At 43.7% G+C, this 27,924-nt stretch overlaps 1 protein-coding gene across 1 annotated transcript in view; it reads left to right on the top strand.

The window, feature by feature from the left end:
- Fbn1 (fibrillin 1) overlaps positions 1-27,924 on the top strand; it is a 198,915-nt gene that overhangs the window by 39,158 nt on the left and 131,833 nt on the right. Inside the window, exon 6 of the mRNA XM_052183469.1 lies at positions 2,731-2,826. Within this exon, the coding sequence (XP_052039429.1) occupies positions 2,731-2,826 (96 nt within the window). The remainder of the gene's footprint in view (positions 1-2,730; positions 2,827-27,924) is intronic.

Here is a 27,924-nt window from a genome sequence, read left to right as displayed (position 1 = left end):
ATTGTGCACACAATACCATAAACCAGTTTTAGAGCATTTTCATACCTTCAAAAAGAAATCTCAGTATAACTTCCAAACATTTCCCTCTTGATTTGCTGACTGTCTCTACCTGAATTTTCAGGAAACATCTCAAAAGTATCTCAAAACAAATTTTATCTTTCTTTCTAAACATTTTTCTTGTATTCAATAATTGTGTCTAGCTCCCTAAGACAGATTCTGCTATACTAGTGTTGACTGTGTGTCTAGATTGCTGGTTCACTCACAAACATCGTTGATTGTGTCTGCACTCTGTTGGTCCCTACACCTTGCTTAGAATGGCTGTTCCTCCTACAAGCTTCTTCATTCCTGTAGGATGAACTACTCACCCTATAAAAAATCTGGGAAAATTCAATTATTAGAAAAACAAAATGATCTATAATTTTATAATCCAAATATTCCTTTCTAGGCCCAAGATAGATTTTTTATACTTTTATTATTTGTATTTTCTTGTCAGTTATTATTTCACAGTTGTGTTAAATTCTATGACACATATGCTTATTTAATAAAATGTAATTGTTCACGTTGTTTTGAATTTTGCCATTGTATATATGTGATGGAAATGCTACTATAAATAGATCAACATCTATACTGTGCCCAGTGATTATCTGACAAGAATATTGAGTTTTGTGCAGCCCATCTTGGACAGAGGAGAGACACAGCAGCCCAAGTGGGCCCTGGGCCCTGTCCTGAGGGATGTGTAGGAGTTCACCCATCAGGTGATGAATCATAGACCTTTCAAGCACTGTCCCAGTGTGAGATGAAGCCATGTTCAGGACATGGCAAGGGCCAGGTGCTTTGCTGACACTGGAGTGACATGTGTAGACAGGAGGAAAATATGCTCAGACAGGAAGCTATAGGCCATGTTTTTAAAATAAGTTTACCGTTCCTTGCAAGTCAGACAGAAAATATAATAAGATAACAAAGTAGCAGCTAATTACAACCAGTGAGTCACCTACTGTACCTGCTATGTGGTAGGTACATTTCAAAGCTATGTCTCTTGGGGCTGCCATAATGTTCCTTCAGGTCAAGGTGTTTGCCACCAAGTCTGGTTGTCCTGAGTTCAGTCTCTGGGACCCACTTGGTGGAAGGCGGGAACCAAGTCTTCATGCTGCCTCTGACCTCCACATGTGTATAGTAGTTCATGAACACACTTACACACTCCCATACTCACACACACTCACACACACTTAAACACTCACTCACACACACACTCACACACACAAAAACTCTCTCACACATTCACTCACTCACATACTCATTCACACACACTCATATTGACACACACTCACACATGCATTCACATAAACACGTTCACTCACACTCATATTCATACACTCACATATAAACATACAGGAAAATTCAGGAAACACACACAGGAAAATTCACTCACACATTCACTCACATATTCACTCACACACACTCACACACTCATTTGCACACACACAAACTGACATATACACACACTCACTCACAACCACACCCACTCACTCACATACATAGTCACTCATCCAGTGACACACTCACTCCCATAGTCACATTCTTACACACTCACGCTTACTCATTTACACACTTGCTTACACACTCACATACACTCCCATTCAGTCACGCACCCAGTCAATAAAGCATAACAAAACACTCAACCTGTACTAACTCATTTAACAGGACAACTGAGATGGAAGGTGTCTGTCCATATTGCCTCTAACAGATGAGGAAGTCAGGGCATAAAAGTGTCAGTGATCTCTGAGGATCCACAGACAGCAGTGAACAGGCTTGGGAATAGAGCTCCAGTGGCCCGATTCCACAGCTCATAGTTCATACTATGAGATACTTGTTGCAACACTCAAACGGATCCTTAATTATAGTGCTTAAATGGCTGAATCCTATGAAAAATTAATTATCATTATTCTGTAATATTAATTAAAGCTGGAAATTAATCTGGTGGCAGTTATTCCTTGACCAGCTAATTCCCCAAATAACCACACAAGGACCTTTTAATATTTCAAAGCTTAGGCCTTTTCTGAGCGACTCTCAACTGGCTCATCTAAGTTAAGCTGACCGTCTAGCCCTGTCCAGCGGCGTGGCTAGCTACACCTTCCAGGTCCGTAGTCACAATGGTCTTCCCTCATGTCTCCTGGTGAAAGACCGTTCTCTTTACTTCTTCCCAGAGTTCCTTTCCCTCCCAGGAAGTCCTGTCTTCCACTTCCTGCCCAGCTAATTGGCCATCAGATTTTTATTAAAGCCAATCAGAGCATGCCTTAGATAGGTGAGGAAGGGCACAGAGAGACACAGCTTCACACAGCGAGCCTTAACAGAATCCCAGGGTTAACATTGCTCACTTGCAGTTAATGGTGCGTGAGCGTGAGCACTGCTGCTCGTCAGAGAAGCCCTCTCAAAATTAAACAGCAATCCTAAGCAAGAGTCCACTTGCTCACCTGCAGTTTGTATCTGGTGAGGTGATTTAGAAACATGCACCTTAGATGCAGAACTGAAAGCATTTCTCAGGGGCTGCACACAATGAGACCAGAAGCATAGTCCAGATACAGAGTCACCTGTTCAGGGAGCAGCCTATGGTGATTTGCAACTGTGGGGTGTCTGCTCAAACAAACTGGAGGGGACCATTCCCATTGTGTTGGCTGTCCTTTCTGGGGGTCCAAGTGCAGCCTTCTGAGACTTTCTCTCCTTATCTTGCAGCTGTCTGTGAAAGCGGCTGTCTCAACGGCGGGAGGTGTGTGGCCCCAAATCGGTGTGCCTGCACATACGGCTTTACTGGACCCCAGTGTGAAAGAGGTAAAGTGTTTTCTAAGTGATTTGTATAAAGGCATTCTGGTGGCAAATCTGTTACTGGTTTACGATGGCAGTGAGTGCGTCCAGCTACTTCTTGAAGTTGGCTGGCCAGGCTTCTGAACTGTCACTGAGGAGGGCTCCAGGAGGCCAAGATGGCGTCTCTGACTTTGCATGCTGCTCTGTGGTTCTTGGCAGCGGGTGCAGTGTTTCACAGTGAGCTTACACATAGTGGGCACTGAGATACAAAGGGGACAATCTCCCATAAAGGTGAAATAGTGAACTTTTACATGATCCTGTAGAGAAATGGTTTCACATAAGAATATACACAGAAAGGGAAATGTTTAGGATGAAAACCACACAACAGGAGCCACTGACACTGGCAGGAGCTGGAATGACAAACATGGATCCGTGGGTCAGTGCAGGGGTCTGCTGAGTAGCTGGGCTCAGCACTGTGTACTCGGTGTGCAGCCCAGGAAGTGTGGACAACTGCCCTTGCCTTCGCCTGCAAAAAGGCCAAAGCTCAGAGATGTCCAGGGATAGCCTCAAGGGCAAACAAGTATCAATAAGCTTTAATTTGAATCTGGATTTTTCCATTTTCAAATTTAATGCTCCATGCTCTTATCAGTTAAAAGAAAAATTTTGCCTGCTTTGCCTGGCTATCGGTGCAAATGTGGTGCTGGCTTATTTGGGGATGTGTAATGTTCTTCATGGATGCCAGCTTCACTTATTGTTTTGTTTCTACATAGTCATTTCCTTACCATTTCTAGTTTAAATTTTTATTTGAATGTTGTTTTAAAACTGGCATTTAAAATAATCTTTCTGTCTCTCTGCATATTATATATTTTATGTGCTCATGTGTGCACTCCCATGTTATACATGTGGAGGTCAGAAGAGGATTATGAACTTACACATAAGAAGGCTTGTGTGTACCACCTTCAAGATACCAAGATACCAAAATACCAAGGGACAATTTCCCATACCTCTCCTTCCCTGCCTTGTGTAATGGTGTTAGGGGCTCTCCCTGAGCATGAAGCTTGATGTTTTGGCTACCCTGGCTGGCCAGTGAGTTCCCACCATCTGCCTGTCTCTTCCTTGCAATGCTGAGGTCATAGGCATCTGCCATCACACCCATCTTTTATAGTGCTGCTGGAGACTTGAACTCAGTGACTCTGGCTTTTATAACAAGTGCTCATCATCAACAGATGGCCCACTGAGCCATCTCCTTAGCCCTACATTTTGTTATTTAGTGAAGCTTAAAAGGTTTGTGTTATATAAAGCTGAAATTGATGATTCTCCAGAGCTGGGCATGATAGCACATGCTTTTAATCCCAGCACTTGTGAGGCAGAGACACAGAGGTAAGCTGATCTCTGTGGGGTGAAGGCTAGCCTGGTCTACATAACAAGTTCTAGGGCAGTGAGGGCTATGTGGAGGAATTTTGTCTCAAAAAAAAAAAAAGTAAAAACAAAGGAAAATGCCTCAACTTTTCAAAATTGCAATGATTACTTCTCTCCCAAATTGCATAAAGATCTTATTCTAAGATGGAAAGTGAAGCTAAGTATTACTGTGATTGACATGTGTCACTCAAACCATGTAACTGAAACAAAGAGCACTGCAGTATATGAGAAGTTGTTTATTTTTCAATGTTGATATGAATTTTGTTGTTTTCTAATATACCAAAGGCGCATTTTGATAACTCTAGGGCAGTTGCTATGATTGTTGGGTAAATTACACAGTTTTTCTATTCTTTGGCCCACTCAGAGTGTGATCAGTATGGCCATTGTGCTGTGTCTTCATGTCTTTTGGAGTCTGTGTTTAAATGTTTTCCCTTTATAAACTGTACACATATATTATTGCCCTGCAGCTAATACATATCCAATGGTGTCCTAACAATGGAGAACAATTTGTAATCGACAGTACCCTTCTGTGCCTTACTGTTTGCTCGGTGAAGATGCTATAGATAAAAGTTGCTGATGTATGGCATGGTGGCTTGTGAAGGGAACACTCTAGACATTGCTGCTGAGTTTTATTTGTTTTGGAGAAACAATGAATAAAATAAACATTCTTCTTCAAACAAAATGGTCCATAGTTGTCTGCAAAGAATAATTGCTTCCCACGGTGGGAGGTGCTGCTGTAGGGCACCCAAGGGACCGCAGGCCACTGATGTTCTCCCGTTACTACTTCACAAATGCGGTGTTTGCCAAAGATGAAGAAATGGCCTGAATGTATGAGATTATCAAATTACTAATCTAAACAGTGAGTTTTGATGGTGGAGTCTCCACGTTCAGGGTGTGTTTAAGTAGCCTTCACTGAGGTGTGGAAGGACTTGGCCACAGAGGAGTAGCTACTGTGGCAGCATTCCAGGTAATGGAGAAGTAGAGGCTGGGGACAGGATGTAGGCTTACCCTAGCTGCTACCCGCCATTGTTCTCCCAGGAGCACAGCACTGACCTGCAGCAAGGGAGGGGGGCCAGAAAGCCTTTCTTCTCACTATAGGGGAGAAAGAAGTACCATTTTGATTGGATAATTCATTTTTATCAATTGAATCTTCACTATTTTGTTCTCTTCTGAAAGCCATGTGTTTAAAAAATGGGGTCCTATATCTTTTTACCAATTGTGTATGTGTGATTTCATGAATGGTAGGTGAATGTGTACAATCTATCATGACCATCGGTATTGAAGGAAAGACAGCTTCCTTTGATAAGTTGTGTTAATATATAACTACTTAGGTTAGTGGTGTTCTGTTTTTATTTGGAAACCAACTTTTTGGAAACCATTATTCCATCTGCTCTCTCTCTCTCTCTCTCTCTCTCTCTCTCTCTCTCTCTCTCTCTCTCTCTCTCCTCTCCCTCTCCCTCTCCCTCCCTCTCCCTCTCCCTCTCTCCCTCCCTCCCTCCCTCCCCTCCTCTCTCTCTCTCTCTCTCTCTCTCTCTCTCTCTCTCTCTCTCTCTCTCTCTCTCTCTCTCTCTCTCTCTCTCTCTCTCTCTCTCCCCCTTTCCCCTCTTATAATGGCAACCACTAAATGATAATGAAACTGAAGTGCTGGTGGCTCAGGAGCAGCTGTGGATTCAGTATCTTTAGTGCCTGACCCATGGATGTGAACTGGGTTTCTCTAACCTCTTCCGGAGATCCAGAGGAATATTGCTGGAATATGAACCATGTATTCTAGAAGGAAAGCAGTGTAGATTGTCTATGTTGGACAGATTAGCATTCTTATCATTTTGTGCCAACCTTGGCTACACAGGAAGTTCAGGACCAGCCTGGATACCTGAAGCTGTCTCAGAAAGCAAATTATTATTATTATTATTATTATTATTATTAAAAAGTTAACCTAGAAAACTGGAATACCCAAAACATAATCCACACATCAAATGAGGCACAAGAAGAAAGGAGGAGTGGCCCCTGGTTCTGGAAAGACTCAGTGAAACAGTATTCAGCAAAACCAGAACGGGGAAGTGGGAAGGGGTGGGTGGGAGGACAGGGGAAGAGAAGGGGGTTTGCGGGACTTTCGGGGAGTGGGGGGGCTAGAAAAGGGGAAATCATTTGAAATGTAAATAAATTATATCGAATAAAAAAAATTAAAAAAAAAAGAAAAAAAAAGTTAAGGCTAGGAGGGTAGTTCAACCAATTTTAAGTAATTTTAAGAACCAAAAGAAGGTAGCCTTGACTATTGCTTGGATGTATCTAACATAAGGTTCTGGAATTTTCTGACTCATTTTGATTTAAAGGCACCAGTCTTTGAAAGAGCAATTCTAGTCTGGTTGCTCCCTATATTAATGGGTTCCCAAGGACTGCATAGACTGTAGCATGTGCCCAGCATCCTACGTCCAGATGCATTTGTTCAGATAAGTCCCTGCTCCTGTCTCCAGGATGAGGACAATACTGGCCTCTGTACCCTCTCCAGCAATGCTTTTCTTGTTAGCTGTTTATCAATGAAGTACAGGGAAAGCACTGTTGCAATCTAACAGTGACATGAGGGAGCACAAAGCCGGCGCCGTCACTGAAGGGACCCACCTCCCGGGAACTGCCCTGCAGATGGGCGGGGTTCTATTTCTGTAATAGTGAATACACAACTAGGCTGCTTGTGGCATCATCTGTGCCTGTAGGTGCAGATGATGTGCGAGGATTCCCGCTTCTTATCCCTTAGTATCTCTTACGTTATAAAAATTGTCTTCATTAGATATATTCAAAATAATTTCATTAAATGGGTTTTAAAATTGTATCCTATTAAGCAACCAGTAAATATTATGTGAACCAAGAAAGACGTTGACTGTGGTGTCTGGTGAATGGGGAAGACCAATACTCAGTGATAGAGTTATGACAATTACATAGTCCTGTCTGGATATACCACTTCAGCAAAGAAAGTAGATGAATTGTTGACTCACAGGGGCTGAATAGAGTGCTTTGTGGTTCCCCCTTCCCTCCCTCCCTCCTTTCTTCCCTCCCTCCCTCCCTGCCTCCCTCCTTCTCTCCCTCCCTCCTTTCTTCTCTCCCTCCCTCCTTCCTTCCCTTCCTTCCTTTTTCCTTCCTTCCTTCCTTTTTTATTTTTTTGGTCTTCAAAGTTTTATTTTTTGAACATTTTTCATGTGCTATATAGCCCATATTGTCCGTATTTTGCAATCCTCCTGCCTCAGTACCACTCTCCCTGCCAAGTGTATCACTATATTTGGCTTAAAATTTGTTATAAATAAATTCCATGGCAAATATTTGTTTTTTGTGGCACAGTGTTATGGGATGCATAGACAAAGTAACACGACTTTCATACTGAAGCAAATTCTTTTATCTTCTCATACATTTGTTTGTTGGTGATATGAGGAAATAAAACGTATGGACTTAACAAAAACCTATAGAGTACAGAAACCTATAGAGAACAATGGTTAGGGCAGCATCAATGGCGGTGGCTGGCACATTGTAAAAGCCTCATGTCTATGGATGTGTGAATGGAGTAGAGATACCGGCACACCCATGTATACTAGACCACTAGATAGATTTTCAATTAGGGACCTGTCATTTTCCACAAATACACAGCCCAGAGAACATTATACTAAGTAGAAGAAGGCATACTCAAAAACATTTTACCATGTCACTTGTTATGGAACCTAAAAACAAAATTCAAAAGCCAGATATTCAAATGCAGAGAGTAGTGGGACGCAGCATCTACACAGGCTGAAGGAGTCTAGAGAGCTCGGGAACGGTGGGCTCTTTCCTTGTGCCTCTCCGGGACTTGTCTGGGATGGTGAGATGAAGATGAACTTCCTTTCTCTACTGGATTGCTTCCTCCCACTGCCTCCATGTCGCTCTAAATCCTAAGAGGCTGTGAATAAGGTTTCCGGAGTCAGTGCCTCAGACCAACCCTCATTCCTCTGGGGCCTTTGCAGGCCAGAACTCTGAATGCTGCTGAGTTTTCCTACAGGTGATAAGCAATAGCCACATCACTAACATATGCTGAAGTATTCTGTGGGCCTCACCTTTGGTATTTTGCCTAACAGAAAGGGACAATGTGAAGAGACAGAATGCCCCAAGGCTGACTCTGTGACTAAGGTGGTTTTACAATTGGGTAGCTGGCAGATCATCTAATACTCCTGAGTTTTTTAGACTCAGTCCAGAAACTACACCTATCGACAAAGATGTTCACTTTTCTGATTGGACAGCTGTGCTTCAGAGGACACGTCTCATACTCTCTCCCACCTTAGGCTGGGTTTTCTGTTGACGAGGAACAGTTTGTGAATTGCTTTCCAGATTTCTCCATGTGGACGCAGCATCCTACCTTTCTGCTTTGGCTCACACCAGCATTACCACCTGTAGGTCTCTTCCTTTTAGACTCTGCCACCTTTGCTACCTAGGCAGCCTCTGGGGCAAGGATTCCAGCTTACCCACAGCTTCTCTTGTGGTAGCCCATGGCTAGAAATATTTGTGCCTTTTAATTTTTTTTATTCGATATAATTTATTTACATTTCAAATGATTTTCCCTTTTCTAGCCCCCCCCACTCCCCAAAAGTCCCGTAAGCCCCCTTCTCTTCCCCTGTCCTTCCTCCCATCCCTTCCCAGTTCCCCGTTCTGGTTTTGCCAAATACTGTTTCACTGAGTCTTTCCAGAACCAGGGACCACTCCTGCTTTCTTCTTGTACCTCATTTGATGTGTGGATTATGTTTTGGGTATTCCAGTTTTCTAGGTTAATAACCACTTATTAGTGAGTGCATACCATGATTCACCTTTTGAGTCTGGGTTACCTCACTTAGTATGATGTTCTCTAGCTCCATCCATTTGCCTAAGAATTTCATGAATTCATTGTTTCTAATGGCTGAATAGTACTCCATTGTGTAGATATACCACATTTTTTGCATCCACTCTTCTGTTGAGGGATACCTGGGTTCTTTCCAGCATCTGGCAATTATAAATAGGGCTGCTATGAACATAGTAGAGCATGTATCCTTATTACATGGTGGGGAATCCTCTGGGTATATGCCCAGGAGTGGTATAGCAGGATCTTCTGGAAGTGAGGTGCCCAGTTTTCGGAGGAACCGCCAGACTGCTTTCCAGAGTGGTTGTACCAATTTGCAACCCCACCAGCAGTGGAGGAGTGTTCCTCTTTCTCCGCACCCTCTCCAACACCTGCTGTCTCCTGAATTTTTAATCTTAGCCATTCTGACTGGTGTAAGATGAAATCTTAGGGTTGTTTTGATTTGCATTTCCCTAATGACTCATGAAGTTGAGCATTTTTTAAGATGCTTCTCCGCCATCAGATAGAGGGCTAATATCCAATATATATAAAGAACTCAAGAAGTTAGACTCCAGAAAACCGAACAACCCTATTAAAAAATGGGGTACAGAGTTAAACAAAGAATTCTCACCTGAAGAACTTCGGATGCCTTTTAATTTTTGCCACCACAAACCACCAACTTTGGCATAGTCAAAACCCATCTTTGGGACCCCCATCCATGTAACCACATTGGGCACCCCTGGGTGCTCTGTGTCCTCCACTGGGAGGGCCTATGATACGTGGCTTTGATGGGCACAATCTTGCAGCCTCTCTGGTGACTTTGTATCATAAAGTAGACTGCCACCAGTTCCCTCAGAAGTGCTTGTGACACCTAGTTCTGTCAGATAAATGCCTCCCATAGACATGTTGATATACACACAGACTTAAGAGACCATCATATCCACATTTGCAAATTCTGCATCATAGTATCACACTTGACCTTGACAGTGTCATGTATTGGTCTTTGTGCTTCAATTGAAAGGATCGTATTAACCTGTCCTGACATTAGTGAAGTAAGGATTTAATATTTTAAAATGGGATATACATGTATGGTATGAGCATATGGCACATGATCATGTGTGTGTACAGGTGTGCATACATCCAGAAATGTATACCATGGCTCCTGCTCTGTCACTCTTCTCCTTCCTCCCTTGAGACGGGGTTCTTGGCTGACCAGGAGCTGTGCAGCCCTGAGCTGACAGCCAGCAAGCCTCAGCAACTCTCCTGTCGTCATCGTCCACACGGTGCTGTGGTTACAGGCACTCCTGCAGCAGCTCCTGGTTTCTAATGGGTGATTCAAGCTCAGGCTCTTACGTGTGCACAGGAAACACTCATTCGCTGTCTCTCTAGCCATAAGGCTAGAAATGCACTACAGCCATAAAATTTGCTATCCCAGAAATTAGTTTCAATTCTTGCCTTTTACTCTCACTTCTTGTGAACTTGAAAATTTGTTATATTTATTTATCACACGTGTATTTGTGTCGGCGTGTCTGTATGTTTGTACATGTTTCTGTACACATGCCACAGCACATGTGTGGAGATCACAGGACAAGTTTTGGGAATCAATTTTCTCCACCCACTATGTGGGACCCAGAGGTCAAACTCAGGTAATAAGGTTCGGCACCAAGTGTCTTTCCCCACTGTGAGCCATTGTGCTGGTCCTTTGTGAATGTTTTAAAAAAGAAACCTGGTTATGTAAATGAGTATCCATGTTTGATATTTGGGAAATGTCTTAGTCTGCAATGTGTAAAACTCATAATTTTAATTTTTTGTAGAAGCCATGTGAAAAAAATGGCAAATTCTATTTTTTAGGTCCATTTTATTTTAACCTGATATAGCTAATTTCAATAGATAGAATTAGAGGTTATTAATATAATATATTCCATTATTTTTCCTTAGTATGTCTTTGAAAACCCAAACCTGTTTTACCACATCTCAGTCTAAAGCAACAGATAATTGTGTGTGGTTCATGGCTGTGGTATTATCCAGAGCAGCCCAGAGCCTTGCTTCCAGGGTGAATAGCCAACCTTAAGTAAGGACCCTTCTCCCCCCTACTGCCCCCTTTCAACCTTACAGAAAGTAGTGTTTTCACACAAACAAAAAAAAGGCAGGATGGATACTCAATAAGTAAACAAGTCCAGAGGGTACCATGGCTTCCAAGCAGTCTAGTTTATCAGGACTGTTTGCTGGAATCCTGTTAAGCATGAGAGATGAACACACTATCTATCTGAATCATGTCAGACGTAGTAACTACAACAAATATTTAGTAAAGGCCCAGTCTTGACCTACGCAAGTGGTAAGATCAGGAAATAACACATGGCTCATGTCATCAGCCTTGAAATACACACACACACACACACACACACACACACACACACACACATAGCAATAGCAAAGAGCCATGTGTGCAGTAGACAGCAAAGTAGCAGAGCAGAGGTGACAAGAAATATGCAAACGGTTGGAAGACAGCATATGGGCATTCAGACACTCGGTTTCATCTGGGGCAGAAGAAGGACCCCTGCTGGGAACACCCTTTTCAGGGGCACAGATGGAGCCTAAAGGTCTCCTGGCCTCACTCCAAAGAAGAGTTGGGTTCAGGGCTCTCCCTCCACTCCTTCCACTGTCCTGTATAACTTCTGTCCAAGGCAGGGTATGGGCTTTTAAAGGAATTCTCCTTTGTATTAAGGCAGGGTAGTGGAGTTTTAAAGAAATTCTCCTTCGTATGTATAAATTGGGAGAGGGCCAGTCTATTTCTGAAACTGTTTCAGCTCTATCTATGAACTGCCATCTAGAGACTCTTACCAAGTTTATATGCTCAATTGAGAGTATTATGGGATACATGGTGCTTATGTTCCCTGGTAGTCATGGTCCCTAGGGAGTCAATCTTTGGGATTTATTAATGTATATTGGACAGATATCTGGAGCTATGTGGTCTATCTGATGTGCCAAAGTACTTTTTGTAGAACATTAGTCCCGAGAGGGGTCCATGAAGCGCAGTTTCCATGGTCAATATCATTTTGGAAATCCTATACCACAGCCTTATTCTTGGAGTGGTAATGGGAGCATTAACATATGAACTCCTAGGAGTTCTGTGTGAAACAAAATATTTTGGCTTAGCTTAACTTAAAAACTGGATATTCTCAAATCTGCCCATCCACCCTTCCAGAAGCCTCCATTTCCCTCCACTGACATCTTTGACATCCTTACCCTGAAGCTCTGGGTTCCGATTGTACTGATGATGGTGGCTCACAAGCCCATGCAATGTCTTCATGCTTTGGGATGATAGTTCTGCTTCTCACATGATCCCCACTCAAAAGAGGTAGCCATCTAAACTCCTGGGTGGTTTTGAATGAAAAGCATCATTGAAAAGGCACTCACTCATTCTCTGAGAGGATTAAAACTGCTCCGTACCCCATGTGTACATGACTAGATGCCTGACACCAATCCGTGAGGAGGGGTGGAGTCTATGGGCGGAAATGAGTGGAGCATTCAGCAGCTTTCCCATCACGCCTCCTCAGCAACAAACCCTTTGCTCTGATCTGTTTCAGAACTTTAAAAGTAGACAGTAGATTAGGGTCTTTGTTTCCCTAGAAAGTGAAACTATTCTAGGGCACCTATGGGTCAAGACCCCTTGGGAGTCACACACCAGATATCTGGCATGTCAAATATTTACATTACAATTCATAACAGTAGCAAAGCTAGTTATGAAGTAGCAAGGGAATACTTTTATAGTTGAGGGTCACCATGACATGAGGGTCACCATGACATGAGGGTGCAGCATTTGGAAACTTGAGAACCACTGGTTTAGGGTCTCAATTAGTAAAGCAGGGCCGTGTCTGTTTCTTTCCTGTGAGCTGTTCCCTGGCTGCTGGCCCCACAGAGGCCCTTTTGACCTTCTCTGTTGTGGGACACTGGACCAGGCTGTAAGTGAAGGCTGGAGAGTCAGGCCATATTTATCCAAGGGCAGAGTGTTCTTTATAAGCACGTACTTGCTTTTGAGAAGCTGGATTTTCCCTCGAGTCACCCCAGAATGCGTGTGCTTTCTCAGAGACCCCCAACTCTCTAAATTAGTCTCACGAACTTTAGACCAAAGCAATACAAAGTCCCCTCTGCAGTAAGTTTTGATCCAGTCTTTCCTTTTGTGACTTATAAACTTCACTTGAAAAGAGAAAGTATTTTTGTACCTCTCTCTAGCTTTGGAAGAATAAAATCCAAGGCACACACAGCATCTTAATGTCATAGGGCTGGTACTGGGAACAGTGTGTGGTAGAACTGACTTGTCTTCCTCCAGGAAGACACCCTTTAAACAGCATAGAAAAGTCTTTACTATTTTTTAGATCTCATAACCTGGAGTCATGAGGCACACTTTTCAGGCCTCGTTTAGAACTCCATTCTTCCTGTCATGTTTCCACTTACTGAGTGGGACAAGTTCTCACAAAACCAACAGAAGACAGCAGGTTGAAGACATCCAACCGGCTTCCTCTCGAGTCCCTCACTGTGGGCTCCTTGTGGCTTATAGGCTGTTTTTCTTTATCTTTTATGAATAAGAGGAATTAATAGGAAAATCATTCCCAGACTAACTTCCATCCCAAAGGAGCCCTATTCCAATTTAATATTACATGACTATCATTTTAATGTTACCCTAAAAAATGCCTGTCTAGGAGATGTAATTTTTCTTAATTGCTTTGCCATTCTTGGCATATTGGGAATATACTAAGGGCCCAGGTTCTGGAGAGAAATTCTCCCATTTGCTGGCCATGGGGCCTTAGGCAACTAACTGCTTACATCCGTACAATGGGTGCAATGAGGGGACTTGCCTAGTGAAACTGTTGAGAAGATTCAGTGAAGTACATCAGGAAGCACTGAACCCAGGGCTCGATCATACATTTCTGGTGGCTGGCAAACTCACTCTTTGCCGAAAGTTGTTTCTTCATAAATGATGTCATGAAAGCCACCATACCGATGAGATCAGACCTCTCTTTAAGAGGAGCCACTTTGATGGCCCCCAACTCCCCATTTAGAAGTGCTTGGATCTATTCAGACACAGCCAGCTTTCCTCTTGAATATATCAACCATGTGCATTTCCTTAGCTCAGCTATTGCAGGCAGTTGTACCACAGAGTGGCACCACAGGAGGGCAGAGTGCAAAAACCTGAGGAAGAAGAGGGTTGCCACGTGATGTGATTCTGATCATGGCTGTGGGAAGCACTCACTGTCCGCCACTAGACAAAGTTTATGGAAAGTTTTACTACTTTTGCTGATCAAATGAAGTGTGAACCTGCCCGTTCACAAAAACTCAACAGCAAAATATAAGAGATACTTTTAAGGTGTGTTTTTATTCCTTATTATTTTCATGGCTGTTAGAGAATATCTGACACAAAAGCTGGCTCGTGGTTGAAGAAAGGATATGGTCTGTCCTGGCAGAGGAAGGGCAGCAGCAGGGGTTGGAAGTGGCTGGCCAAATGTATCCATAGTTGTGAAGCAGAGGGTGGGCTGGAAGAAGGGCCGCTAACCCCCCAAGTCCCACCAGAAGTGACTCACTTCCTCCAGAGAGGACTTCTAAGGGTTCCACCACCCTCCCAAAATGTAACACTGAAAACTGGGGACCCAGTTCATACAGGTGAGATTATGGGAGATGCTTCTCACTCAAACACCAGCTGTGCCGCCCTCAGAAGTGTGGCATTCTAAAAATCAGTGAGAGGTGTTGGACACTGACGTTCAGCAGAACAATAGGAACAGCTGCTGAGTTCATACTTGATTTTACAGTGGCCCTGATAACTTGAGTCTGCAAACAGCATCGTCAGGTTGGAGTAAAAAGGGCTTCCAGGCGCAGCACCACAAGCCACCCTTCTTTTATTTCAAAGCAATAAAAATGTTGGTTCTGGAAGACACAGACTTTGAAAACCAAAATATTAGAGTAGTTTAAACCCACAGCTCTCAAACCATCTTCCTTAGTGTTAAGCTCTGTGAAGCTTAGCCTGAACAAAAAGGCATCCTAGCCCCGGAGAGATGATTCAGTGGATAAGAGAGCATACAGCTCTTTGCAGAAGACCCCAGTTCTAGTCCCACCATCCAGGTCAGGTAGTGACTCACAGCCTCCGAGGCATTCAGTACCTTTGGTCTTACCAGGAACCTGCACTCACATCCACAGATCTCTCACATGCACATATAGTTACAAATAAAAATAAATCATTTCAGGCATCTTAACCTGAAAGGAAGTTGTTATAAGAGGAAAGGAGATGTGCACTTCCTACAGTGTATTGGTGAGAGAGTGACATCTGCACTAGTACAATTGCCCCACCTCCTAAAGTATGCTGCTATCATGGCACCTATTCTGGATAGAGTAAGGAGCCTCATATAATAGTTGTTCTTCAGCACATTAATAGCCTCAGTCTCAGACTGCATACATAAAAATTCCCCAATGAGCTCTGAAATACTGACTCTGTTAAGACGAGAAGGTTCTTTGTGGTTTTTTGAACCACAAAGCCAGAGCGATCGTGATTTGTCACGTACATTGCTTTCTTTCTCTAATTTCTGTGCTCAGGCAGCTCTGAGCCCCCAGTTTTTCCTTGGAATCATCATTAAGTTGGAATCTGGGTGACCTAAAAACAAGGACACCGTGGATGTGAATTATTGAAGCGCCACGCATTATGAGACAATGCATGCTTTTGGGTGGATGCCTGCAGACTTATCCCCTGGGAATGGCTTTGGATGTCCTAACAGCAGTTCTGCCCTCCATAAATCATTTGCTATTTGGACAAGTCGTGGCCACCTCCTCAGTCACTAGAATCATTTGTAAAGAAATAACAACAGCCACCTAGCAACACACTGTTTGGTCATGTCCTGTTTTAGGATGCCGCGTGTGGTTTTGTGGGATTCAGAAGGGTAAGTTCGTACTGGGTCTAAAAGATATTGAAAATTACCCAGTAGATAGTGACCCCACTGTGTACAAGAGGAGGCTTCCTGGGGCAGCCTATATAAGAATGAAGGAGGGGTTTGCGGTTTGTTAGCATGGTTCTGTTCCATGAGGAGGGATCACCTGTTTTGTTCACCACCTTATGACCAATGTCTAGCATTCAGTACCTCAGAAAGCATTTGTCACAATTCTTGTGAGTCACTTATGAAATGACTGATCTACCCCCTGACCACTGTAGACAGGGTTCCATTGGGGTTTAAGTTAGTATACAAAATAATGGCACTTCCATATGTAGGTTGAAGATCCTCTAACTTTTAAAACTGTGAATGGTATCAAACCCTGCCAGTGAGTTCTGTGAAAAGTGTCCACTGGGCCCTGAAGCCTCTACCTGCAGAGTGCGCATGGCCACCCTATATCACCCAGTCCTGGGAGTCACTCTTATTTTATAGCCAAGAGAACTGGGGCTGGAGGGAACCCCAGTAGCCACCACCAAAGTGGGGGTCTAGGAATGAGGTCCGTGGTTTCTACAGCAGACTCAGTTGTCATGTGGATGTGCACCCACCTTTTGGCACCCATGACCACTTCTCTCCATCATCAGATATTTATAATGAGCCTTCTGATATTAACTGGTCTTTATTTGTTCCCCTCTGTTTATACACCTCTTTGATTTTGAACCGACATTTTGTAATTTCTGTCCTGCATCTCTTAGTCTTTAGATCAGTTTTCCAACCTCTCAATTTTATATGACCAAGAGAAGCTTTAGGTTGAGTTTATTGGGAGAGATTGTCTTTAATTATAAAATGCTGTTGGATGATGAGCAGTCTTTGGCTGAGGCCGCGATGAGTAAAGTTTTTATTGAAATATGAGGGGTGTAGGGCCTCGTGAAATTGAGCTTTGGCTTAAATAGCAAGAGAAGTGGGCCTGGAGGAACCTGAGATCTCTCTCTGTGTGTGTATGTGTATGTGTGTCCATGCACATGCATGCATGCGTGTCCATGCACATGCATGCATGCGTGTCCATGCACATGCATGCATGCATGGAGACTGAACTTTCGGGAGTCAGGTCTCTCTTCCCACTGTGTGGGTTCTAGGATGTCAGACCACCAGGCTTCACGGCACACTCCCACTCACTGAGCCCTTTCTCTGGCCTCTTTTGAGAGCAGGTTGTGGAAATGAGGAGCCAGGGAAAGGTTGAGAATAGGTTCTCTCTTGTGATCAGTTTGGCTTGTTTCTCAGGAGGCCTGGGGTTTCTTTTTCGTGAAAACAACTGGGAATTTGAAAGTGGAAATTCTTTGTGGGAACAAGGTTTGGGGCTGCCATATCACAGAGCTAGAAAATTCCTTAAATCCAATAAATGTTCAATACATGCTGAAAGCACGCATCTGTCCTGTCCCTACCTGTGGAAAAGCGTGAGTGGTCACATGGCTGTGGAGATATTCTGTGATCAGCTTCCTCAGTTACCAAGGCAACAGCACAAAAATCACAGCAAGCGCTTGGCCCGCCATACAGAGCATAACTTTCCAGTCCCTGTGCGTGATTATGGCATTGTCTTAGTTTAACTCTGTATAACAGAATAGTCACTGTAGCTAATCTGTGGCTGCAAAGGGGGGTGGGTAACAATGACAGGCATTCTGTGTTCCTTTGGATAGCCTAAAGTGACATGGATTAATATGCTGCCAGTGTTCTTCCCCTGAGAAACATTTGGTCACAAGAAGATCTGGCTTTAAGAAGAAACCCAAATTCGTGTGTGTGGCTTTTGGCACAGTCTTGAATCACTGGAATGGTCTAATGTACATCTGGTTTCTTTTTTCCCATGCTTTATTTGGGGTGTCCAGCAAGACACACTTCCTGCCTGTGGGGTTATCTACATCTATAGACTGAGTCTTGCCTTGCCAAGTCACATGGGGAAGGCTGTATACAGAGCACAAAGGGCAGTGTAGGGCCTGGATAGAAACGCCTTCAAAAACGGATGCAGGATTATATACGGCAAGTTTCCTCGGTTAGTGGAAATTGGGGTGCTTGTCTGAAGGCCAACAGTTAGCAACTGTGTTCTGTTTCTGGGACTAGAAAGCTGCAAACATTTGATAGATGCAACTGCCAGACTGTCAGAAACCTAAAGACTACGTGTGTTCTCTTCGCCATGATGAGGCTCAGGCTGCATGTTCTTAGAGAGCGTCACAGTGTGGGTAGGTGCCTGAGGTTCAACTGGAAAATTGGAGTAAAAAGAAAGAAAAAAGAAAACTAAGATGTTTGATGAGAGGTAAAAAGGAGTGTGTGGGAATTCTAAGCTTCTGCTCTTTAGTAACTGCAGAGAAAAAAAATCGATCAGACTTTGACATTCTCCATACAGCAACTCACACTCTGGTTTCCTCTTTAGGCTGTAATAATGAAGTATTGAATACCTTACAGGAAGCTTTTTAAGGCAACATAAGTGGTTAGTATGGAATTCTAGCTTACAGCAAGAATTCTCACCCAAGGCGTTGCAAAGGCAGGTCCACAACGGCCCAGGAACAATGGAGAAGCTGTTTCTTTCCTTATCACTCTTTTATCCTTTAAATGGTTGTCTGGATTCTTTTCCTCTGTTATCTTTCAACAATTCATTCCAGTTTAGAATAATAGCTAACTTTATACAGAGCTTTCTGGCTTTAGAAGCTATTTTTTAAAACAGACTCCTTTTTAATTTCATAAAATCAGTATCAATGACAACTCTATTAGAAATGATGGGTACTGAAAATTTATCTTCCCTACCAAGCTGAGAATAACTGAAGCATGGGCTTAGGACATGCCCGCTGCTGACAGCTTGTCTCAGGACAAGAAGCCTGAAGGAGTCAGCCTTGGGTTTGCTTTCCCCACTGTGAGACTGTAGGGCTGTGTAGTCTTCTTGGTTCTTTCTCACAGTGGAAGTGGAGCTGAGACTTATGGACCAATGAGAGAACTCCAGACTGAAGCGAAAGCTTGTCAGAAGTGTTCCAACCACTGCTGTTCCGCATCCCAGTGGGCTGCAGATGGCTTTGGACTTCAGAAGGTTGGCTTTGGGGGTGGACTTGAGTCTTTGTAAAGTATGGAAATTGAGCATGCCAAATTTCTTGCTTGCTTATCTGTAAATAGGTGTTATTTGTAAATACATATAGTCATCATTAAAACCAAGCATCAGCCTAGCAGGAATCATGTAGCTGCCTAACTCTGTCGGGTGGCTCCTACGTTCCCGTGACGCTGCATTTGTTAGACTGGTGTGCGGCCTTGCCACTCAGGGGAGGTAGACCGTGGTCTGCAATGTGGGTCCTCAGTTTGTGTTTCCTTGGTGGAAAACGGGAGTCTGGGACCATTGCTGTGCACCCAAGCACTGCTGGCATACCGAGGGGAGTTGGGAATAGGGTTCCCCAGTCCATGCTTCCCCTCAGGGTGTCCTTGTGTCAGGCAGGAAGGGGAAGACGAAGCCTGAGACTGGGGTGGAACCCAACTTGATCCTGAGTGAGCACAAGAGTTCAGAGGAGCTGGGAGAACGAAGGCCTTTTCTGGGAGACTTAAGCACTGCCCTTTGTGATTAAGGCCTCCCCATGGCAATCCTTGATGAAGAGGCTGTCTCTGCTGTCCAGACTGCTTTATTTGATGGAGAATGTGAGTGAATATACCTTACTCAGGGTGAGCCAGGGATTAAATACCTTTTGTGGGAAGAGGTGAATCTCGTTGGCTGAGCACTCAGGGGCTATCCAGATATCTCATTAACATGGAGAACTTCAGGCTTTTCTGCTACCTGACTGATGCTATGGTCCTCTCAGTGGGGTGTTATGGTTACCAGCTTCAGACCAGGTAGAGTTTGGCAGGGAGCCCCCATCCCTACCTTACTCAGTGATGAGTTTTATGGGGTTTGGGCTCACTCAACCATACCAGTTCTTCCATCTGGTGGCATGGTCCACTTGCCCCTCAAGCATTTGTAAGACCTGGCTTTTGTTCAGAAATGCTCAATTGTGAGCATGGGAAGAGTTGGATCTTCCCTACGAGTGCTGTGTTCATACCATTATCACCACAGGGAGCCCTCCTCTTCCTCTGATGCTCTTGGTTCTCTCACTGGACTTTGCCCACCTGTCTTCCCTTCAAAGTCACAGCTCCTGCTGATTCCCAGGCCTTGAAAGTATCTGAAAGTTTTTTTTAGCACTGGAGATGCATCTTCAGTGTTCACATTTTTAACCTCGAAACAAGTCAGAGAACACACTTCCGGAGAGTGTACATCCATGAGTGGAGCAATGCCAGGGCCCAGGGCTCCTCATAGCCCAGTTCACAGTCCTGTCCCAAAGCCCCCCAGCAATGTCACTGGCAAAGGTCCTGACCTAAGCGGTCAGCCATGCTCCCGTCTGCACAGACATGCGGATGTAGCACAGCCTGTGACTTCCACCATGGAGATGTACTTCTTTCTACTTTTCCACTTTAATGAAAAACTTAAAAATGAATTTGAAAGATTTGCCAACCCCAAGGCTAGACTCTTAAGTGTTTTCTTCTTGTAAAATATCAGAAACAACAGCCCCTCTCACGATTGCTTAAGTCTCAGTTCCTGGACTCCAGTCCTTAAGTTGTTGTAGACAACATTCTCCAACATTGTGCGTTGGTGGGAAGAGGCATTACTTGGTAACAAGTACATAGTAACAGCCGAATTTCCTTTTGAATTGTTAAGCTGCACGAGTCAGTCCATGCCAGCTCAAGGTTGCTTTTACAATAAGAGATGTGCTAAGTGTGCTAATGTTAACAGTGTGCTTCCCATGGGAAGGGGTCGAGAGGACGTTTCCTCTTCTCTAGCCAGCTTACCTTTGCGTCCATATCAACTCATGTGTTATGGACAGTAACCAACACATGAAATAGGAAATCAGAATCGGCACTGTTGACCAGAGGGGTAATGAGAATTCTCAGGGCCACTTAACTCTGAGAAAGCACAAGTTAAGAAGCCAGTTTGCAAGTTTCTTGATTTCTTACCCTGAAAATGCCACAGTCTACGACAACAGGGAAAGCTGAAAGAGGAAGATGATAAACGGAGTGGGTCAGCAAAGCATGTTGGGAGCTGTTTAAACGCCGACCCCCTTGGAGTTAATCAGTGGTTCGTAAACTTAAAAATGCCTTTTTGTTTTGAGAACCAAGTTTCAGACTCAAGTTACACAAGAGAAAATATTATTTGGCTTGAGAACGGAAGGAACTCGGTTCACATGAATTCGGACGCAGATTCTTTTATCATGGGGGAATTGCAATTAGGGATTTGGGATCTTGAGAACATGATTGTGACCTAGTTATTCCTGCACTTGGAGTACTCATAGGAGGTACTGGCTCGGACCGAAAATAATGAATTAAGAGTTTCCAGCTGGGCTGTGATGAAAGCTCTCTGGGAGTCTCCAGGTCTTGGCCAGACTACATGGGTTATAACTTGGAGGGACCTAAACTAGCGGGAGTATATGACAGATTTATGGCCCAATTGATGTTGGGCATCAGGAAAAAAGGCTGAGGCTTAAACTGCTTTGAGGACTCTGACTTCTGGAAGTTTTGCCATTGGGTAGCTAAAGAAGAAAAGGGTGACTTCCTTCTGTGATGGGGATACAAAACCAGCCTGAGACAGTCAACGGCCAACTGAACCCGCTTTTTCTTTCTTTCTTTCTTTTTTTTTGTAGCAGCTCCTTCTCCACGACCCCTTCTTTGCCCTCTCTGCGGGCAGTTCTCATTGACCTCTTCCACACTGTGCAGCTTGCATGATCAGGTCCTGTTGCTAGGCCTTGGGGCATCATGAGGTCAAGCACTTTCCCCACTGTGCCCACACTCCCACACTCTTGTTCTTTGCTGTAGCCACAGCTACAGTAATAGCAGTGCGTGAAGCAGCTCATGGTAAACTTTGTTGAGTGCAAGAGTGGAGTCATTTTAAGCTAGAAGTTCATGCTGGCCTCTTTACCTTGACCATCTCTCCCTGTTCTTGTGCCCTCTGCCTCCGTCAAGCATTAAGTAGGATGTGCCAGGGCACTGTTACCAATGGAACGAGAGCACTTTAGAGCTCAGAGTGGATTGGGATGAACTGGGTGTGGGTGTGGGTGTGTAGACATGGGTGACGTTGATGTGATAATGAGATAGAAGAGAGTGGGAGGGACAGTACTTATGCCATTCCAGAGAGCAAAGAAAGGTTGCTATGTTTTCAGTGGAAGATAAAGAATTAGGAAGTTACAATTTATAGACCTTACAAAGATTTGTAAGACTTGGTAAAACCTGCCTTAGAAGAAAGTATAAGAATTGGGGTTGGAGAGGTGGCTTTGTGGTTAAGAGCACCACCTGCTTTTGCAGAGGACCTGGGTTCAGTTCCCAGCACCCAGATGGCTCATAACCCCCTGTAAGTCCAGTTCCAGGAGATAAGACACCTTCCTCTGGCCTCCTAGGGCGCTGCATGAACATGGTGCACAGGCATGCATGCTGGCAGAAGTCTAAGACTTTGAAGAATGACCTATTCTTATCAGGGGAAACTTCCGGTGCTTCACCATGATGGAGATGTGAGATCTAGCAAACAGCACTTTGAGGAAGTAAAATCACTGGCGATACAGGGGGGTTGTGTAGTTCTTGAGTAAATCAAAAGGATTGTAATTTCTTTATATTACAGACAAATACCACAAAGCAGCCCAGTGCATTTTGGTCATCTTTTTTGACTTCCTAGTTGTCTCCTTATACCTGAATGCCCCCAGTAAGGATCAAGGGAGCATGACTTCCAGCTTCTTGATCCGTCATTATTTGTAGTATGGAGACTGATGGGAGCTTGAGCTCGTGTGTGCATGTATGTACCTGTGTGCCTGTGTGTGTGTGTGTGTATGTGTGTGCATGTGTGTGTGTATGTGTGTGCATGTGTGTGTGTGTGCATGTGTGTGTGTGTGTGTACATGAGTGAGTGTGAAGGCCAGAGATTGATGTTGGGTGTCTTTCTTCATTGTGTCTATCCTATGCTTTCGAGACAGGGGTCTCTGACTGAACCCTGCCCTTGCTAATTCTGATCTACTGAGTGGCCCCTGAAGCCCACCCATCCCTGCCCCTCCTCTCCAGCCCTCGGTTTACAGCCGCCCTTAGGTGCTCCCAGCTTTTATGTGCTAAGGATTTAAGCTCTGGTCTTATGCTTGCATAGCAAGTGCTCTCCAAGTCCTTTCCCCAGCCCATTTTAGCTCTTAATAACCAAGTCCAAAGCTGTCACACCCATGTTTGCAAACTGCCTCTTTCAGCCCGGAGTGTTTTTCTTAGTTTGCTACTTAGATTAACATACAGAGAAGGATGGGTTTCATGGTGGCCCTCACACTTGTTTTGTTTTCCTAGATCCTATCCCTTCCCCCAATCCCTTTCCCCAATCCCTTCCCCCAATCCCTTCCCCCAATCCCTTCCCCCAATCCCTTCCCCCTAATCCCTTCCAGTCGATCTCCCTGGTTTCTTATCTCCACTGTCTCTGAGAGACATGTCATTGTCCACATGCCTGTCATTCACTGGAGTTCCATGTACCTTGTGCCAGACATGAACCATTTCTACTCCCCAATCAGGGAGCGTTCCCTAGTGGAACCTACCTTTATATTTAGGAACTAGGAGTACCTACGAGTAAATGGACACTACTGTGTTGATTATTTAACCTAATAAAAGCTCTGATTTTTTTTAAAAATAGTTTTTACTATTAATACCTTTATATGTGATAGGTTTATCATCAGTAGTTTTTTCACTTCAGCTGATATTTAAAGTCATGTGAAAGGGTGGCGATGCTCTTTGTGACACTGGCTGTCGCTTCTTGGTGGCTCCCTGAGTTTCCGACTGGAGCCCTTGGGAGCACTGCATTCTTGAGCTTTTCCATGGTCTTGAGCATTTCCTTAGCATTTCATCGAATGTTTTGTAGCTCATAGCATTCCCATTGGTCTGGTTTTGCTCTGACAAGAACAGTGGGAAATGTTCAGGGCCCTAGTGTGTTCATACACACTTGTTCACATCACGTAGGTGCTTGATATGCACTTGTTGAGTAAGCAGATCAGAATTGTATTCTTATCTTTAATTAATTTATTTACTACATATCCCAATTGCTACCCTCCTCACTCTCCTCCCCCTCTCCTCTGAGAATGGGGAGGCTCCCCTCTACCCTGGCACATCAGGCCACTGCAGGACTCTCCACTGCATATTCTCTCCCACTGAAGCCATTAAGGTAGCTCAGTTAGGGGAACTGGATCCACTTGGTGGGACAAAAACTGAGGGACTGGCCAAACAATGACCCGCCCAACTTGAGACCCATCCCATGGGCAGAATTATATTTCTAAAGCATGTGTCTGCTCATTGCCTTTAGGCAAAAGTCCAGTTTGCTTTTCACAAGAGTCTCTGTGCCATTTGGAGTCTGGAGCTGGTAAACCTTCTTCAGTCAATCTCCCGTCGCCAAAGCCACAGCCCAGTCTGCGGTATCTTCTCAAACTGCAGTGCTCCACTCTTTCCTTCCACCAGACATATTTGCACTGAGCCATCAGATGAAGAAGCGATTTCTAGTCGTCCTGTATGAAATGCTTTCAATACTTCCAAACCGTTTTGGATACATCACTGGTCATTCCACTCTATAGACTCACCTCCTCGAGTTTGTGCAACATGGGCTCTTGTTACTTGTTTGTTTGTGAGCTTGTACCTCTGACGGTAGCTAGGGACTCTGATCAAAGCAATCTGTGCTGAATTAATAAGTAGTGTGAGCAGGCCAGTGTCACGGCCTGAGAACAACCTAGCTCTGTGGTTCATGTGGCACAGAGTGACTTGTCTTTGCATCTGGGCTGAGGCTCGAGAGACCTTACACTCCACTGGGCTATCACAGGCTAAGGCTCATGAGCCCTTACACTCCGCTGGGCTATCACAGGCCCATGCTTAGGCTGCATTTACTCTGGAGTTCCATCTGGTCGCAGCAAGTACAAGAATGCGGTTGCTGCCTTCTGTATCCTGGAGCTGCCTCTGCCACTTGCTAAGAGCAGCTCTGCTGAGACCTCAGAATTATTGAGAAGCCCAAGCCTAGTTATGAGAGGTCCCTTAGCTGTCTGCCAAACACCTTCCTAAAGGAAGTTGACATTGAGAGAGTGACGAGGCCCCACTGTTTCCTTGCTAGACTACAAACTGTAACTGAGCATTACATATTAGGATGCAGAGATAAATTATTCTCCTTAGAACTACTATTTTATGTTGGCTGAAGCTTGTTTAGTGCCCACCATGCTAATACAATCATGGCTGGTCTTTTCTTGAGTGTGTTTCTATTCTTTAACTAGTAATTTCTTTTGCAGGCAGCAGAGTGCAGTCTGTGGTTCATGCTTATCCTGCGGTACCCTTTAAGAAGCAGTACATAGCCCCATGTTTGTGTTTTGTTAAGCTTTGGGACTCTACCCTTCCACTACTTTTTCTGCTGTGTCACCATGAGTAACTTTTTTTGTGTGTGTGCTTAGAGGCTTTTGTGTACTAAGTTTGGGGACTATAAAGCACTTAGCATACACTGTCAATGTGATTGCATGTGTCTGAATGTCTGAAGCACTTAGCATACATTGTCTCTGTGGTTGCATGTGTCTGAACGTCTGGGTTCTGGTTTTGCTTCACTCTGGCCAACATGTGATTGTTCTAAATAGTAAAAAATTAAAGCCTTTGTTCATCCTATCAATAGACAGTAGGTCTAAACTTGTTCAGCCCATTGATCGACAGTAGGTCTTGAGAGGATTAGTTTTTTAAATATTTATTCTATTTGATGTTTTTCTTGGTGCTTAATTTCTGTTAATATTCAGAGTTTTTGGAGACATGATCTCATATAGTATAGCCTTGAGCTCACTGTGTAGCTAAGGATATCCTTGAACTTCTGATGTTCCTGTTCCCGTCTCCAAAGGGTTGAGATTACTGAGATAGTACTCGGGATTGAACCTGGAACTTTTTTCATGCTAGACAACTATACCAACTGAACTATATCTAAGCTCAATATTCAAATAATCTTATTTTTATTCACTGTTCCATGGGAATATTTTCTTTGTGATTTTTGTTTATTGCTCTTGAGATTACAGATTCCTTTAGCTTCCAGGGACTGGATAAATATTTTAATTTACGTTCTAGTTTTATGTTGATTTTTAAATGTATTGATGCATTAGCCAAATATGGATTTGTTGCAGGCTTAGGACAGAAACTAGCAGAGCACCAGTGTTCTTCAGTGCCTCCTCCAAGCCAGGGTGAGACCAGAGCTGAACGATGGTTCATCCCCCATTGGGAGCATGACTCTTACTGAAAATGTTGCTTACATTACACTGATTGTTGGTCTAACCTTGGACTTTCCTTATCTCTGCTGCCTTCTTCCAGTTGCAAGACTCTGTCTTGGTATGACCAGGTCATACCAAGGTTTTGGCTTCTGTCTCGGGCTTGTGAACTCTGCCTTTCATACAAAGTGGGTGCTCAGCCTTAGCAACCATTCATCCACAGGCAGAGTCCCTTTCCTTCTCCTTGCTTAGGAGACCTGGCCCAGAGCTGCTTGTTTGCCTGGCTTGGCCAGCACATGCAGGCGATTTCTGCCTCCTTAGCTAGCTGAAAGGCCTTCTTTTCCAACTCTGCTGTTCTAGAATAAATTAAAATACTGTTTATAGCAACACCATCATTTTGTTTTCTTAAAGGAGTTTTTAAAAGGCAAATGGTTCAGTAACTGAGCAAGCACCAACTCCAGCCCAAGCATGACGTGTGACTGGCTCGCCTCCACCGCTGGAACATTCTCGCACAAGTTCTTCGGGTACAAGTGTACCTCGCTTTTCTGCTTTTCTCCAAGTTTTCCTGACATTTGTGGTAGCAGAGACACAAAACAAAAATTTTCAATTGGTATGGCCTTTTGGAGAAAATGGATTCCAAAATGTGTAAAAAACCAAATCCTGATTGGGAATGAGTTTAATCTGCCGCAGATGGTCAGACATACAGATGGTCAGACATACAGAGCTCTCTTTACACAAAACTTTCAAGTCTGGCTATCACCCTGGATACTTAACTGCTGACCATAAAGTTTACTGTCATGTTAGGTGACAGTCTGTGCTGCGTCTTAGGTAAATAAATATGAGTTGATTCACCGTTGTTGTTTGTTTTAAGCAGATGTACATCAGAATAATTTAAAGTGTAAACTCATTCTGTGTATAGCTCAATACATTTTAGTTAAGAGTGATGTCACCCTTACCACCAGGTAGTTTTTGATTCCCTCCCATTCTTGGCCACCAGAGTGACCCCTGACCTATCATGAGGAAATCTCTGTCCCCATGCCCACCCAGGCACCGCCCGTCCCCTTTCTTGATTTATAAGTTTGCCTTTTAACTGAGCCTTCTGCACAAAAGAATTTAGTTTACAGTTTCCCTCCTGTTTGTTTGGTCATTTGCTGCAATGCAGCACATATCAATATTTTTCTTTTCTTGGTTGTGGAATAAGATCACATCCTACCAGTGCATCACAATTTGCTCATTTGTGTAACATTGTTTCCCTTTACAGTCACTCCTGCCTCCGGGTGCTTCTATGCATTTATTCCTCTTACATTAAGATAGATACCTAAGTCTGAAAATGTGGGTTCATATGCTATTTGTTTATGTTTAACTTGTAAAGTTGATACATAGTAATTGTACATTTTATGGGCTACTGTGCGATGTTTTAACACATGCATATTGCATAGAATCAAATTCAGGTTGCTTTGTTCTGTTTTGTTTTGTTGGGTTTTGGTGATAAGAACATTGGAATCATCTGTGAAGATGGTTAGTAAGTTCAGGGCTGCTGCTAGATAGTAGGAATAGATTCTAGTATTCTGTAGCACAGTTTAATAACGATGCTTGCCAATGATTAACTGAATGCTTCAAAGTAGCTGATAGAGATTTTGAATGATGCTAACACAAAGAAGTGGTATAAGGCTAAAGCGATACCTGCCGGTTAGCTTTTCCTGATCACT

This window comes from Apodemus sylvaticus, chromosome 5 (assembly GCF_947179515.1).
Source record: "Apodemus sylvaticus chromosome 5, mApoSyl1.1, whole genome shotgun sequence".
NCBI classification, from domain to species: Eukaryota; Metazoa; Chordata; class Mammalia; order Rodentia; family Muridae; genus Apodemus; species Apodemus sylvaticus.
This window is presented reverse-complemented; position numbering and strand designations above follow the sequence as displayed.